The 17,426-nt window shown below is 35.8% G+C and overlaps 2 protein-coding genes across 4 annotated transcripts in view; both read right to left on the bottom strand.

Annotated features, from left to right (window-relative positions):
• The window catches only part of LOC134666110 (uncharacterized), a 54,809-nt gene extending 41,523 nt beyond the window's left edge, over nucleotides 1-13,286 (bottom strand). Inside the window, exons 1-2 of one of the 3 annotated variants that reach the window (XM_063523261.1) lie at nucleotides 12,982-13,286; nucleotides 3,749-3,809 (exon numbers count right to left, since the gene is read on the bottom strand). In XM_063523261.1, the coding sequence (XP_063379331.1) occupies nucleotides 3,749-3,775 (27 nt within the window). In that variant the 5' untranslated portion in view covers nucleotides 3,776-3,809; nucleotides 12,982-13,286. Of the gene's footprint in view, nucleotides 1-3,748; nucleotides 3,810-9,888; nucleotides 10,008-12,981 lie in introns of those variants that run through there. The other 2 variants (XM_063523259.1, XM_063523260.1) reach the window with 2 other exon arrangements.
• LOC134666360 (uncharacterized) lies at nucleotides 778-2,523 on the bottom strand. Its single transcript, XM_063523501.1, has 3 exons — nucleotides 2,386-2,523; nucleotides 1,936-1,971; nucleotides 778-1,858 (listed from the first exon to the last, which is right to left on the bottom strand). Exons 1-3 carry the CDS (start codon nucleotides 2,446-2,448, stop codon nucleotides 1,088-1,090), a joined length of 870 nt encoding a protein of 289 aa, XP_063379571.1. The 5' UTR covers nucleotides 2,449-2,523; the 3' UTR covers nucleotides 778-1,087.
• Nucleotides 13,287-17,426: the final 4,140 nt, after the last annotated feature.

Here is a 17,426-nt window from a genome sequence, read left to right as displayed (position 1 = left end):
ATGCTTTCATAGCAAACGAAGTGTTGGACAGCTCTGTCCGGGCCCGGATCGTTCTAGCATGAGTTGTCCTTAATCTGGAGAGCTTTATCCCTGCATTTAGCCAGGGCTCACTTAGGGAGCCTGTTGTCTACTCATTAAACATGTATTCCAAATAGCCCCAATCGTAATAATACCTACAAATGAACTGCTGATTTAAATATCGATTTGTTTACCAACAAATATCTAGATCTAATATTGTGATTGGATTTGTATAGCACCGAATACAAAGAAGGACGCGTTATCTGAAATGCATCTCGGCACATTAGGAAATCATTATACCGGTACCGTTCGATTGTTATGTTGTGTAACGATACTTACTTAGTTATTGAGACTAAGCGGGCTTGGTTTTTAAACGATAGGTATGTGTTTCGTTAAATTTATTTTACAGTAGGTACAACCCATATATTTTCAACCATTAGCGACCAGCGCACGACTTAAGGCCATGCCACACCGGCTGCGTGTGCGTAGACATGCACGTGCGCTAAAATGTTGTAGCCGTGTACGCACACGTCACGCAAGAGGTGTGTCGTCTCTCATAAGAAACTATATATTACAACGCGCACGTGCACGTGAACATCTACGCACACGCATCCGGTGTGTACAGGCCTTTATTCCTGGAAACGATTAAAAAGATTTAAACACATCGCGCGAGTCACTAACAAACCTGAATTGAACCGTAAAATCAATTTAATGTTAGTATAACTCAAGAGAATTTAAAAATCGATATAATTATGCACTTTATCGTTAGCAAATCTATTTATTATGACCAAAAACATTTTGGGTTCTTAGGTATACCATGTTGCAAACTTTAAAGCACAAAAATATAGAACGAAATAATTGGGAAAGAACAGAACCCAGTCCTTTGTTGCAATGACGAAATCAATCGTAATAATAACATAATGGGACCACCGTATGTAATTTTATGGCGGCCAGTATGACCCGATTCACTTTCACTTCGCCTTATGGTATTTCGCTCCAAGGAAATGTGGTTAGGGCTGGTTTAAAAATGCTTTTTGAGACTATTTTTATTAATCAAGTTTAAACAATATTATTGACCCACTAGATATCCTCGCTCTTCATATACGCTTGAAATTCTCTTGCAAATCTGCTGTCTTTTAGCATAAAAACAACGGTAAATATCACCACCGGGAGGTTTGTATGAAAACATTTGTCTCCTTGTTTTTAATACTCGGCCGGTGTATCCACACCACGGATTCCAGCACTTTAATTTAAGCAGAACGAAAAATTTCTTAGTTTTTAGAAGAACTTCTGGTACGATTTTTGGGGATTCCTTGAACTTAAGCCCTGTGGCAAAAGGTATATAAGGGTTGAGATCGCAGAGGACTTCTTCTTCTGCGCTCTGTTGACATACGAATTCATCCTGCGACAGTATGGCTAGCTCGTTCGGTTTCACTGTTTTCCCAGCGTCTACTAATTTTGCATGAGAGTCGACACTGTCCTTGCTATGACAAACACGCTCACCGTTCTTATAAACTAAACAATCAACCATGTAAAACTGCTTGTCGGGCATAGTATTTTTCAAGAAAAGTAATTTGTCGATATTTTTTAAATAGTTGTATCTTACTCTCTCGCATTCGTACTTCTCGGGTGCTTTTAAATAGCATGATTGCAAGAACATAACGGGGGATGTGATCTGAGCTATGGATTCTAGTTTTAATGCATTGCACACTGTTTCGGAGCAATTGTACAACTTTACGTTGGACCTTGGTATGTAAGGGTCATATGATGGAATAAATTCATCCGTGGGAGCTTTTACTTCATTAATCCTTCGTTGGACTTTGCATACAGGTTCTTCGCCCTACAAATGCGCTTTATTAATAAATTAATCATATAAATAATAATTAATAACACGTTGATATTTAATATAAACATTACCTTATCCAAGACGCAAACTACGTCCTTATTATAGAGCTGTTGAAAAAATGGTAAAATTGATTTAAGTATTAGAAAACTTTAAGAACAATAAATGTTTGTTCTTGGAGGTTTTCAGAAAAAATGTTACCATATTACTTTTTTTCAAAAAACCATCAACTTTTATGTTATTTAGACTCAGTATCACAATTACTATTATATGAGAAGAAAAAAAGTGTCTCCAGTTTTTCATACAAATTATGAGTGTCAGTTTTGTAACGGTCCGAACAAAATGCGTTAAAATTTAAAAATTTTTTGGGACACATTTTTTTTTCTTTTTAGATCGATCGATAGGGAATGCCTTAAGGCATTAAGACCGCCATTTGTACCTTCATGTATTGTGCAATAAAAAATAAAATAAATAAATAGTTCTCGTGATTCTGAATATTATATTACATATAAGCAAAATTATACCCCACAAACTCCATAGCTCCAAGTAGCAACAGTGATAATTGAACAAAACAATTTGAAACTCATGTTTGTCTTACATCACATGAGCGAAAAGTATTCTAACAAAGTCTAAGCGCAATCAGCAAACAGTAAGTCATCGTTTCGCTCGTTGCATTTTAATTGATAAGTAAATTGAATGTCTCGAAGTGGCCAGGGATAGATTCTGAATTAACAATTTGTTTAGAGTTTGATCTTGTTTTCATGAGACCATGACGATCGCTCACGCTGATTGGTGGGCGCGTGACATTAGCACAGAATAAATAATAGTACTAGGTACCTACAGAAGATTCACTCTCTAACAAAACGCGTCACGATTAGGACAGATATGACCGCTAGGTGGCGCAAGCGCCACGCGCGGCTTATGGCTAGCCACCAAAATTGGCGTGGGACGGACTTGTTGCGACGCGACAAAACCGCGGAGTGAGCTACGCCTGACATTAGGCACCTCGCTCGCACTTATTGGTGCGCGTGAGACGCTAAATGACATAAATAAAAAAATTATGCCTAGCTCGAGGAATTTCGCCTTTTCCTATCTCTATCGCACGCGCGTAAATTATGATTATTGCTGTCCCCCATGTCCCATAATTTGCTATAATAAAGCGCGTGTGATAGAGATAGGACCAGGTGGGTCAATGTATGAAAGTCCTTGTTTTAAGCGTCCTTTCTTTATACTTTATACAAATAGATTAAACAGAATCGGCCTCGCGTCAATCAAGATTAGTCGAGGAAGTGAAGGAATTGGAAGAAAAAGTTGCATTGCACCCAATTTGCAGCATGCGTAGGCATGCAGCGTTACATGGTCGATTTCCTTTCCGTCAGGCTAACAGGGAACTATTTATATTAATGGTATTATGAGTAAAATAGTTTGTACCTACAATTGTTAGGCGGAATTACCTACGTCTACACTATTTTTGTAGAATATTTTAAATATTTTTTGAGTTTAACCAACATTTAATTCAACGTGTGGATTGATCATAATTTACTTATGGACTAGATTTCTATTAAATATACCAAGATTTAAAAAAGACATTGGTTTTACGCAGGATATTACCTACACTTACGAGTATTACATAGTTTGTACAGCTACCTATACTGGCTCCCACGACGACTATTATGAAACTTTTCAAAAAGTGAGTCTTGTAAAGTGAGGTAATGTTAGAGAAAGATATATAGTTTAATTTTGGCCGAGGCCGAGAAAAAAGATGACATACAAAATGTCTTGTAGGTATTCTCTTCTTCCGATGTTCATCTAACCTCTGCTGACCATTACTTAAGTAAAAAAAAATGTTCAGATTGTATTTTCAGTAAAAATTTGGAATGAACTTACCAGTAAAATAAGGTCCTGCTTATACATTTTTCATCACAGTTGCGTCGGCGAGCGGCTGGACCTGGAAAACAAACCAAAAGTTATTTACTGATTCCAAATCGGCAAGTCGACTAAATCTGTCCTTAACTTATGCGTAGGTTAGATTCATTAAGTTTAATTCGTAAGTTTTGTATGGCTACCCGAACGTATGACATCACAGAATGTTATTTGAAAAGTGTTATTTACTTATCGTACATTTCGCTCGTACGTAATATCCGTGCATGTATTTAATTGGAATGGGCGAGAGGCACTATTAAATAACATAATTCAAATATCATTTACTTGTTTTAAGATTTGTATGGAATGCCGAATGTTATTGTAACCAAGCTATGTAAAATATTACACTTACAATGGAACCTACAAAAGTAACGTCATCATCATCTCAGCCATAAGACGTCCACTGCTGAACATAGGCCTCCCCCTTGGACAAGTACTTTACGTAAAATGCCTAAACGCTCTGCATTCCAAATAATCGGGGTCGATATGGTTAATTTAAAAATCAATTCGTTTTACAGTCGGCAGCATGAAGGTTGCTTTTAAATACCGTGTACTTAGTGTGAAATCGCTGTTATTGTTTTAAACAGTTGATAGATTTGAGGCAGTTATTCTTAAGCTGAGCGTTTTGCTCTCGTGATGTATGACGGTCTAGTTTTGACAAGGTTGTGCGTGGGCACTAATCTTGCTCCGGCATTCTTGAGTCGCTTGTAGCTCATTGTCATCACAACATGTTCAACCATGGCAGGCGTGTCTCACTCCGCGATTTCGTCGCTTTGCTACAGGTAGCTAAAAGTACACCCGTTCGACCTAAATTTTGGGGTTTGCCATAAGCCGCGCGTGGCGCTGTCGCCACCTAGCGGCCATATCTGTCCTGATCGTAACAGACGCGCTTTGTTAGAGAGTGAGTCTTCTGTACCTAGTACTATTATTTATTCTGCGACCATGGCTAGATTAAATGGGCAAATCGAGTTTTATAATAGGGATACTTTTCACGTCTCTGTCGTTACCCGAAAACCACGTTCGTTCCCAATTTAATATTTGTCTTAGATCTATCAGAGAGAAACTCGCTTGTTTAAACATAAAATTATATAAAAGTAATACATTATTTTTTATAAGCGATATTTTTGATTGAAGTTTAAATGTCGTGGATAGATTAGTATCGGCCTAAAACTTGATTCGCCCAAGTACTTGTGTTTTTTTTTACTTATTTCACACGTAGCAAGAAGTAAAGGGAAAATATAAGCTTGCTTAATATCTTGTACACTTTTACAAAAGTGCCACAATTGAGTTAATTTTGTAATAATGTTTAAAATCATGTTTTTATTTGCACGAAATTAGGTCTGTGTTCTGTAAGCTCATAATATACTATAGTGAATACGTGTAATAAGATGCTAATGTGAGTAAAATAGTATGTAAATGCATATGGGCAAGAGATAAATATGAAACGAAAGAATCTATTATAACTAATACAAGATGTTTCGTAGTAAAAACAATAAAAAATGTTTTTCTCAATTCACACGTCACATTATTTTATTTTTTTTGTTAAATAACCAACATGCAAAAAATAGTGCCAAAATCGAAACCGAACGTAAACATAATTCAATTAGTTATGGCAAAGTTTATTTAAAGAAAGTGTCTTAGGTAGACAATAAGGCATTGAACGATAGTGAAAACACCATCGCCTCCTGCATGCCAAGCAGGTATTTTATATTGTCGCCGCTGCCACTCGCCTTGATCGACTACAATGTATCAACTCATATGTCATGCACTGGCATGTTTTAGTGTCTCTGATCAATAAAAGACCTTGTATTGAGCTATACATTATAAATATACATATAAACGCGAAAGTGAATTTGAGGGTTAGCGAAACGAGAAACGAGACTTTATTTTAGGGAAAGAGACTGGCGCCGCGATTCGGGAAATGTATTAGAGATTCACTAGATATGAAATAGTAAATTTATGTGACGTTCCACGGAAAAAGGTACCTTATGGCGGCTGGCGCTTACGTTGCATAGCGTCGCAATAATATTGAAGCGACGTTAATAATAGCGTAAGCGTCACATATATATACAATATCGTATCTAGTCAATCTCTAATTCATTTCCCGAATCACGCCGTGTAACGGCTGTAACCCTTGCCCTCAGTGTACTTCTAGTTATAAGTGTTAAGGTAGAAGTACTAGTGCTCGACGCTGGACTAGTTTTCGACGTGGGCACTTTATGTCAAAGTAATATAGGTTAAATTTGAACGGCGAAGATTTTTCTGTATTCTTTAACCTCTAACCGCCCAAAGACCTATAAAAAGGTCTCCTGTTCCATTCTAATTTGAACTTTGTGTTGACAAAATAAAATTTTATTTTGCTTGGCAAGGTTTGACGTATGGGCGGCTAGAGGTTAATCCTTGTCACTTTGACATAAAGTGCCCATGTCGAATACTAGTGCAGCGTCGAGCACAAGTATTTCTACCTTACTGTATCTATGAGAGCTTTTGATTCGCTTGACCTTGATATTCAAATTTTAATTATCTCAAATAAAAACAAAATGTTACTCTGTTTTGTTTTTGTATCACAGCTTGGTCAGTGATCACATCTGTTTTCGATTGGGCAATTTACTACGCAATCATCCTGCTTTTGTACAAATTTAGTTCCAAAGTAATAGATCAGCCAGACAAATTATGGTAATCGAATTGTCAATTTTTCAAGGATATAAAAACAAAGATTAGCGTGTATTAGTCGTATAACTTTTTAATTAGCGTTAAAACACTTGTTTACTTACGGAAACAATCCATTGTTAATTTACAGTGTGTACTGTTCATAAAATTTAACGTTTTCCGTTTTAAGGCAATAACTAATACGCATAATAGTTACGTGAGAAATCCGGATGGGTAACTCTATACGCGTGTGCGTGATACGCAACAGTTGTGGTCTGCGTATAACCAGAAGGCATACAGTTTTATGCATGGCGTTATCTATGTGATAAAAAGCGTTACTTGACAATTGAAGATCACGTCATTATCACGCTCTCAAGTTACAAGTGCGATAATCGTATTCGTAGGTAATAATATGTTACATGCAATAATATGTTACTCTTCGAAGACCGCAAAAATATGTGACACGTTCTTATGGCTCTAAAAATAAGATCGTGTCACATATTATTGCGGCCTTCGTAGTGTAATATATTATTGCAGGTGACTGTACCGCGAGTTGATGGCCTTTGTAAATGTATTAGTGTTCATTAAAACACAATGTCTTTTGGGATGCTTGGAGTTACAAAAACAATACTAGCTGCCCAGCTAGTTTTTAAACTTATAGTTCGCTAGTCCGAATATTTGTGTTTGTAACAGAATATTTTGTTTCTGTTAGGATAATATTTGTTTTCTTGTAGAGACTTCGAAATTAGTTTATAGGTAGGTTAAAGATTTATCTTAGTCGGGCAGTGTCTAAGAATAATAATACCAATCAAGCAGAATAAACACAACACGTCCCATACCATCAAAAAACCAAGTCGTAGGTGCTTTAGATTTGCATGTATTGATATTAAATAACTGGTTTGATATCAGCTTTTATGCAGAGACAAAAAAACACAAATATTAAGATTCAAAACAGGATCTCAGCCAGAATGTTAAGATAAACCAGATGTAGTCAAAATAATATTGAAATCAGCCAAAACCGCTTGAGCATAAAAACTCTAGATTAATTACAATTTATTAAGCGTCCAAACCATTTGACGCGTAATATACCAATAATAAACTAGAATTTCAAGGCGTGTATTTAATAAAATTACCAAGTTGTGCTATAAATCCTATATTTTTAAACTAATTTAGCTATTTAATAGGTACATTTACTGCCGAAACTACGCTAGGTATGTTCATTTTGTTTTGGAAATGGGGCGCTCTGCACTGAAAGTAGGTAATCTAGCTTATACATATTTCCAAAGCTTTGTTCATTTATATTTTTATAAGTTTTTTTTACGTATTTTAACAAAAAAAATGCTTTATATACTGACGTATTTACAATGTAATTTTAAATATGCCGCTTTTATATTGTTTGTTTGACAAATATAGTCATAATTAATCTGAATGCAACATAGTATGTTAATCTTAAGACTAACGAACTGTTTCTATTTTTAAACAAACCGTTATTTTTATATTTAAATAACTATCATTTGGTCAAGACGAGTTTCTATATTAAGGCAACAATATTGCTAAACTATTCGTTATTGGTAACTTTGGAATAATTACACAAATTCCGCAAATGTTTAAGCTTTAGCTTCTATACGGAATTTTTCCATATTGTTTTCGTTTACCGCGATAGTTATTCGTTAAATTAAAGTAATTTAAACGAATTATATACCGTAAGTACATTTAAAATACGTCTCGACGTTTCGAGTAGGGAGTGCTCCCGGTACTGGTTTTCTAAACAAATACAGTACCGGAAACGGGAATTCCCGGTTCTCACTAGGGAATGCTCCCGGTAATGAGTTGATATGGCGAGAACCGGGAATTCCCGGTTCCGGTAATGTATTTGTATAGGAAACCAGTACCGGGAGCACTCCCTAGTTCTCACCATACAAACTCAGTACCGGGAGCATTCCCTAGTTTCGAGCCCTCTTCTGGTTAACTGCAGACGGGGTCTTAAAACGTCGGTTTCTATTATAAACTAGATGATCCAGCGGACTTCGTTTCACCTACCTATATATTTTCTTTGCACTTTCTTAATTTTTTGTTTCATATAAACCTTCTCCTGCTGACAAGAACGAACACAATACAAAAATAATCAGCGAAATTGGTCCAGCCGTTCACGCGTGATGCCGTGACCAAGGGAAATAGGGATTCATTTTTAGTGTTCCGTACAAAACTTCGTTCACGGAACACTTATTAATCTTATTATATATATATAGATTAATTATACACGACAATTATTAATAATCCGTTCAAATGATAAACAGAATTTTCAAGTTTTCATCTTGATTTTTTGCACCTTAGATGCAAATGACGGTCAACTTGAACTCATTTAATAACCTCATTTGTTTTTAAGTAAGTTTTGGGTCCACGATCAGGTTGATAGTAACTAATTTTGGCAATAAGCTATAAACCAGAATGCAAAAAAGGCGATGAACCAATTAAGTCGTTTTACAGGTCTACAAAAACTAAATGCGTTCATTGATCCTCTATAAAAATAACTTAAACGCTTGAAGCATGAGCATGAAGCAATATAAAATCAGTCTAGACGTCGACGCAACTATTTGTTAATTTCCCCTAAAGGTACTTATTTGCCCAAACTCGCTTTTTAGTGATAATACTGCCTGATCTTTGCCTCTTCTTGTGGTGCTGTAGGTATTTTCTGTATTATTTCACATATAGAGTAAGCATTTTTGTTGTGCCGCCCTGATTAGGGCGAGTGACGTATAAGTACCTAAATACCTACTATTTAAAGCGGAGTACTTATTTATTGTGTTATAAGGACGACTCCATTAAAACTTAAAATGTAATTTGCACCAGTACCTACCAAAATATCGGGAAATCAGAAAAACTAAAATATAAATAATAATGTCCTGGTAAGGGCATTTATTTGTATGATGATACGGATATTTGTTCCTGAGTCATGGTTGTTTTCTATGTATTTAAGTACATATTTATATATTATATATATCGTTGTCTGAGTTCCCACAACACAAGCCTTCTTGAGCTTACTGTGGGACTTAGTCAATCTGTGTAAGAATGTCCTATAATATTTATTTATTTATTTATATAGAGTAAGTATTTGTGTTGAGCCGCCCTGATTAGGGCGAGTGACATATAAGTACCTACTATTTAAAGCGGAGTACTTATTTATTGTGTTATAAGGACGACTCCATTAAAACTTAAAATGTCCTTTGCACCAGTACCTAACAAAATATCGGGAACTCAGAAAAACAAAAATACATGTTAAAAGCCTGGTTTAAATAGTCGTTTGAATTTAAATGACAATGAAATCGTAAACTTTTAGTCTTTTTAATGTTGTAAAAAATACAGTTTCCGATGGAGACCACTTGCATATATACCTATTGTAACATAAACTATCAATACTGTAAACAATAAAATTGAAAGCAGCGCAGGATAGTTACCAATTCACCAATCACGTAAAGATGGTTTCCTATTACCTCACGAAGTTAAACAATTAACAAAAACTCTTCCGATCGGACACGGAGTGCGCGCGCGCAATGTGTGGAGATGCAATGTTCCACTACTAGAGGTAGCTACTAGGTAGCTAGTTAGGCGTAAACTATAGATATATTAGCTTAAATAGACTACGTATGAACATCGACAGCTAACGATCCTCCCAGCAGCATGCAGTGTCCTGCAGGTGTATTATGGATCGCTTTATCCACATTTTTTCACGTGTTAAAATAACTGTCACTTTTTGATTCCGCGGGATAAAAAGAGACGAACACCGTTTTATCGATTTACTGTCATTAGGTACAAATGGAAAATCGTCCACTTGAAATGACCATTCTGAAGTTGAATCAAAAGTAATAGTGTCCAATGTGAATCTTGTCAAAATGTAATTGTGCTAAAAACATTTTTAACCAAATTAGTAACCGTCGTAAATTAATTAAGCCAGAATGGAATTTTGTCCATTATAAATTATGAGCAAAATGAAATATATTCAGGACCTACCTATGACATATTAATGTCTTGACATAAATGACACTAATATATTATTCTAAAATAAAACTTTCTTTTTGAAAATAGTCATTTCTTTTTAATAGTTCCATGACTACGGCATTATAAACCTAATAAACCTCCATAATCGTAAATGTAAAAATTTTCAATTGGTCATAATTTACAGTGTACGCAAATACAAATGGACACATATTTTTCGACCTGTATCACATTTGACATTTTGACTATTGGACATAATTATTTTTCGACAATATGCTGGATGGACAATTTTCCTAGTTGATATATTTTAAATTGTCATTTTTCTACTTTGACGTATAATTTAGAGTGGACAATTTTCCATTTGTACCTAATGATAGTAAATCGTTTTATCACGCTGTCATAAACAAAAACGACCATCATATCCGTCTTGGTCTGCATAAATAAAAATAAATATGTCGGCGACACAGTTCTCTGTGTAGGATTCAGCAGAATCCCACGGAACGGCCAATAGCACAAGGAATACATTTGTAGTCAAATAGGAATTTATTCTTTTCCGAGGTGAAGTATTTTCCCGAGGTTAAATACAGCGTGGCCCAAAAATACGTTGAGAAATATATTTAAGGATTTTTTTCTAAATAAACATTCTTTACACAGAATAGGTAATACTTACTCAATCATGGTCAACAGAAAAAGTGCGTTTTACCTTTTTACTTATCTTGTTAACTGAAATAGTAGCTTATTTCTAATTAGCTACAATGTATTTTTTTTTGCCACAAACTACATACATCGCACTGATATTCACAATTTCATTGACATTTACTTATATACCTATATGTCTATGGCAACGCATGCGCGGTCAACTGAACACGGTAATCTCCTGCGCATGTCACACGCTACGCGATTTATCCTCATGACGATGACTAAGTGGACTGACTAATTCTACTCAGTTTCATTTAAAATAATTACTATTTTGCAAAAATACCGTAAGTGACTCAGTTTAAGTTCTGTTTAAAAATAATTTTCTAAGTTACCTACCTTAAGTCAAGTGACTCAGCTTAGGTTTTGGTTTCGCCTAAGATTCATTTCCTGGTAGATTTTGTGGTCTCAAATTAACACGACAGAACCATAAAAGACGAATAGAACATTTAACTTTTAACGCGCAAAGCGGTAGAAATTTTACAGGATCAGTACTTTAAGATACGTGTAATATTACGGCTAGATACGATATGGATTAGATATGTCAGTATCAAAAGTGACGTTTTTCTTTGAACTAACGTCACATTCGACACTGATATATCCAATTTATATCGTATCTAGCCGTAATATTTGACGTATCCTAAAGTTCGAATGGCCGTATGTAAAAAGCCAAATTTTCTCTTAAATGTTTCACTATAAATATTGAATTCCCCCACTGACGGCAATTTTCAAAGCAAACAACCGTAAGTTACGAATTCCATTACTTCATTAATCACACACCTTTAATAGTCTTTTAAGTTACTGCACCTCATTAAAGTACAGCTCAAAGCTTTGTGTTTCTACGGGGCATACGAATTGTTTGTATTGAGATTTGGGTAAGTAGTTGACACGACACAGTTGTCCCCGCTCTTTTGTCTTGTGATAATTTATCATAGTTACAGTAAACAGTTAACAGTAAATATAAGTGCAGTTCTGAAGGGCGAGTCTGCATTGTTTTTGACAGCTTGTTACTCTGCAAATCTGCGACTTACATGGTATCCAGAACCGATAGATAGGCGAATATGACGATACAACAGGTGACCCTCGCTCTGAGTCTTTCCTGGTCCCACAAATATCACTGACTATTCAGCGAGAATATGCCACCAGAGCCAGTACTTTTGGCACATATGATCTGGGTGAAAAGCCCGGGCCGAGGCGTCCGATGTCATTTTCTATGACGGCTGATCGGTGATCACGTGGTGCTTTCCATAGAAAACGAAGCGCTGGAAGCTCCAACCCGGCCCCGGCCCGGTCTCGCGTAAGTCAACCTTAATTTTGTATTTGTTGTTAAGTTTAGTAAAGGTACCTACTAGGTAAGCAGTTAACGAAATCTGATGTGGGTGTATATTTTGTAGGTAGCTGTACATATTTTGACGAAGCGTGTTGCTGTGTTTATTTTATTAGATTATATTGACGATTGCGTTGCGGATTTGGCCTGCCGTGTATCTAAATACATGTCTACTGTAGACATAAATTAGATACATCAATAAAATATTATCAAACCTACCTGTCTTAACTCATGCTGGATTGCTGTTTATTTCAGCCACTTTCAGTCCATGTCCAATTGATCATTAGCACTGTAACCGGCGATGCACATAAAAAGCTTAATGATTTATCGTTAATTGATTACGTTTACGTGATTAAATTGTTGATTAAGATAAAATTATGTTACTTAATGACATGTTTCCGCGTTAATTGACTTCGTTAATGATATGTTTTCCGTTAATGATGATTTATGATTAGTTAGATTACAATTGCAATTTTCTGTTAGATAGTTAGATTGTTAGGTTTCCTTTAAATTTTCAGGCTGAAATACTTACTTATCTTTCTAGACAAAATTTACAGTAACACTAACGGTTGCTACTAGGTCTGTAGCTGAATGACTTCAGAATTTTAGAAAACTTATTCACTTTTGTTTAACTTAGGAAAGTAGAGCTAACATTGCTTTTGTACGTCAACAAAGCATAGTCACACCATGTTAAAAAGAATACAGACAAAGGGAAACGAGGTTAGTCCTCAATACTCCCATTTAAACAAATTGTCAAAACAAAAAGACGGAGACAAAACGTCGCGTTCGCGATCGCATCGGGCTTGGAATAACTAAAGAACGAACGCGTGAAACGCGCGCGCCGACTAAACAGCAACTGAGTGGGTTTCCCGCCAAAACCTGCAGATCGCCAATGCAATAGGCCAATTCGAGCTTTAATTATTCGTTTTGGTTCCGATATGATACGGACTGTCAGTGTCAAAGCTATCGTTTTTGGTTGACAGTATATCTGAAACATATTGAAAAACTAAAACTCGAATTGGCCTGTTAGTCTCAAGGAAAAAATGAATACGACTACATACAAAACTGCTCACTTAGGGCGTTTTTCCTCTGCATGCTCGCCGCTCCCATTCATGGTTTCATTACATAACCCTTTCTTTATGATTACTGCTTATTATTTAGTATTGGATCAATGTTGCCGGGTCACGAGTGGATTGTGAATTTCAAGGCTTATTTTGCTACCGAGTTAGAACTCTTTTGTTGTGTTTGGAAGGATGTACTATGGTATTGTAATATTCATTTAATAGGTACCTAATCAAGAATCTTTTTGTTAGAAAATAAGATTGTTGTAGAAAGTATCGTGAATTGCCAAGGGCCTTTTTGTTATTTAATCGATTAGGGGCTATTCATAAATTACGTCATTTTAAATTAGGGGGGGTCTGGACATCGGATGACGATAGAATGAAGTAGGAGGAAATGGGGTCATTTGAAGCATGATTTTTGGGTGATAATAGGGGGGGGGGGTCAAAATCGATGACGTAATTTATGGACAGCCACTTACGAGGCTTAAATAAGGCTGCTTCAAAAGCTAAAATTGTTAGTTGGTACCAGGAGATTAGCATGTTATTATTAAGTGCAAAATTGTTATATTAATACCAGAACATGCCATAATACTTCCAACTGAATGTAAGTTACTGGCACCCGGATTATCATAATACGTCGTTACCGCATCAAAACATATTACTGGTCGCAGTTAATACGACAACACATACGGTTATAAATGAGCTATTATGTCATCCTCACCTATAAATGTCCATTAACATCGGTGATATGACAATAATTTTACAACCGCTTACGTACCAAACGCAGGTGAGTAGATTAGTTAGGTTTGTTTGGACCCGAGAATCTTAGCTATAATAACACTGGAGTAGGTATAGTTCATCGCTTTCACCCAATAGCCTAGTTGATTGTAGATTGCATCAACACTCATTAGTCCATACACTCTGCCGTGTGCTTCCTCTGCGTGCGTCCCTTCCCGGGTAACCTCTTGGGTGACGGCCGCTCGGTGTACCCCTTATAGGTATCTTATTAAAGTGTCAAAAGGTGTCCCAAATGTAGAATAAAATTTGAAAAGAGCTCAATCTTATTTTATTTTGGTGTGATTGTCTATACTTAAAATATTATAATTGGTAAGTATGTAGTTGAGATACCTTGAATCAACCCGTTTTTAAATTTTGAAAAATGTCTGCAGTTATATATAACAAATCAAAATTTTTAGGTGAAGGTTTTAGGTTAGTAGTAGGTAGTAGTAGTAGTTAGGTAGTTAGGCCTTAAAATACTTCGATTAGATTATGTCAAGCTGTTAGGTTACGCTGGTCAGGTTCAAACGGGACAACTTTTGCGGGAAAGGAACGGACGGGCCGATTCGAACTTTAAGATACGTCAGTTAATAAATCTAGGAAAGATATGGATTAGATATGTCAGTGTCAAATGTGACGTTTCTTCAAACAAAAACGTCACTTTTGACACTGACGCATCTAATCCATATCGTTTCTAGATCTATTAACTGACGTATCTTAAAGTTCGAACCGGGCAGGGAAAGATTGCCCGCGCTCGTGCAAGCTGTAAGAATACACGGCTTGACGCCGTGTGCCGCCATCTTGTATCGAAGTCTCGACTTAACAAGTTTAATGTTGAACAAAAGTAACTAAGCTAAGCGAGCCAAGCAGCTTACAAAACAGTGCGTAGTACAGTTGAAAGCGTATAGGTGGCGCTGCAATGTAACTATCGAATATTACCTGCTGCCTGTATTTTTCTATCAAGACAAGGATGATGATAACAGATACAAGAAATAGCTTCAAACTATCTCCATACCGAATTTCATATGTATCGGTTTAGCGGTTTAAGGGTGTAGAGATAACAGACCGACATACAGACAGGTAGACTAATAGACAGTTACTTTCACATTTATAATCTTAGTACTTACATAGTAGGGTGGCTTTAATACTGGAATCAAGAATTATCCTAGCGAAACTATTTTAATGATCCTAAAAATAGAGGCGACCATTACCGAAATTCTGTTTTCTCTTGTTTCAACACTTTCAACATTTCAAATTCTGTTTAATTAATTCAGTTAAATTCTTTTTTAAAGTTAATAGACGTTCTCCATTTGAGTGTTTTTGATTAGAATTAATTAGAATATATTTTTTAATACCTAAAGCGAAACGCCTTGGGACAGGTTAGGTACTTTTAAATTATACTTTGGTATTTAAAATACAGTTGACGTTTAATTTGAAAATAAGTAAAAAAGCGTTTCTGCTGTCACAAGTTTGTGGGATAAAGTTAATTCGGTGACATTTTAAGTGCTCAGGTGCCTCGGGTGCGACGACTTGTTAGAAATTGTCTTAATGGCCAGAAATGTAATATCTTGTCCGACTTAGTTTTGTCATTCTGAAAGAAATATGGTGAAACGTAATTTTGCTGGCGTAATAAAAAAACATGATTAATCATAGCATCATCATTATCATCAAGGGAGTCAACTAGATACACAGAGGTAATATTATATAATTGTTTTTACTATGTGCTAAAGATAGCTAAATTATGGACACGAAAAAATCTCATCGTGCATGATATGAATCTTTTAAATAAATGTAGATTTTCAAGCAGCACTTATTTTTAATGATTTGTGGATATCAAACTACATAATAAAAATACAATCATAATTATAACGTTAAGTTTTTTGTGAGTTTCAGCTTTATATATTCCACCATAGATATGTTTTGTTGAACAGCGTCCTCCTCATTTCTCCCAAAACCCTCATTCATTTAAAATATTTACCATATCATGCATGACCAGATTTGTTCGTGTCCATACTTTGGCTGGTAGATATCCTGATTCAAAGATTGTTGATTGTCTAATCTTTGTCTAGAGCGCCTTTGAATTTTCTACAGGCAAATTGCTCTTGCGTGAAAAAAACGCGCACAATACATTCAGCAAACTCGTGAGCGCCTTTGAAGTGGCATGACATGGAAAACGCACTCCGGCCGATACGATCTTTAATCTTCGCACCTTTTCGTGCGGTCGCTAGCCGAGCGTTTTATAAATAGAGTTCCGTGTCCGCTTTGTAGGGCGGAATGAGACCAAAGATAAGGTTCTTAAAGTGCTCCGAGGCGTTTGTCCGTCAAGGATGGGATCTATTGCGATTTTCATTAGATGAGGTGCGGAAAACTCTGCAAGGTCCATTATCTAGATAGGTCAATATTTATTCATAAACAATAATACAATTAAAAATACACTACATAATCTAAACATAAAACTAATTAAAAACTAAACTTAAATATAAGCAAAATAATATAGGTAGACAAAGAAAAAAGAATTAAACTTATTAACTAAAAGTACCTAAAAAGTAAAAAGCCTACAAATAAAATATTGGCCCCAGGTCCGTGCCCACCGGTAGGGTGCCCAGAAGGCTATCTTAGATAGGTTATCTTGCACAGTGGTCATATTATATAGGTAAACGTATGGTCTCTTTAGTGATCCTTATGCAAATAAGGATTTAGTTAATAGATCGTACAATAAGTGCCCCGACTAAAAAAGTAGGTACTCACGTCGCCACAGTGGTTGTAGGTATTAGAAAAGTGGTTAAGTTAGGGCACCGAATATACGGGCTGATTTTATTATCACTAACCGAACTGTGGGGTGAATATGTAGGTCATACTGAACAACTACTATACTACTTTTACTATGGAACGAACCTCGAAATCACGTAAAATAATTTGCCTTTCTATAAAAATCATTGACTCTGATTCACCATATGAGACGGTGGTGTTGTGTTCTTATAGTAGACAAAACAAAATATATCTACTCGTATATTTAACGTTATGTTAAGAGATTTAAAAGTACCTACCTAAGTAGCTATACCTATAGACTACAAAGCTTAAATAACGCAACTACGAGTAGAATGAAATTCATACGAATATTGACTTTTATACTTATTGC

Source organism: Cydia fagiglandana, chromosome 7 (genome assembly GCF_963556715.1).
Source record: "Cydia fagiglandana chromosome 7, ilCydFagi1.1, whole genome shotgun sequence".
Lineage (NCBI taxonomy): Eukaryota > Metazoa > Arthropoda > Insecta > Lepidoptera > Tortricidae > Cydia > Cydia fagiglandana.
The sequence above is the reverse complement of the archived record's forward strand: the minus strand, read 5'-3'. Positions and strand labels throughout refer to the sequence as shown.

What these genes read in the sequence shown, in the direction of transcription:
- LOC134666360 (XM_063523501.1), bottom strand. Translation starts at nt 2,448, where the DNA reads ATGAGTTTCAAATTGTTTTGTTCAATTATCACTGTTGCTACTTGGAGC. An exon ending in GGAGCTATGGAGTTTGTGGG is followed by an intron (nt 1,972 to 2,385) that starts GTATAATTTTGC and finishes TTTTTTCAACAG; the next exon opens with CTCTATAATAAGGACGTAGT. An exon ending in TAGTTTGCGTCTTGGATAAG is followed by an intron (nt 1,859 to 1,935) that starts GTAATGTTTATA and finishes GCGCATTTGTAG; the next exon opens with GGCGAAGAACCTGTATGCAA.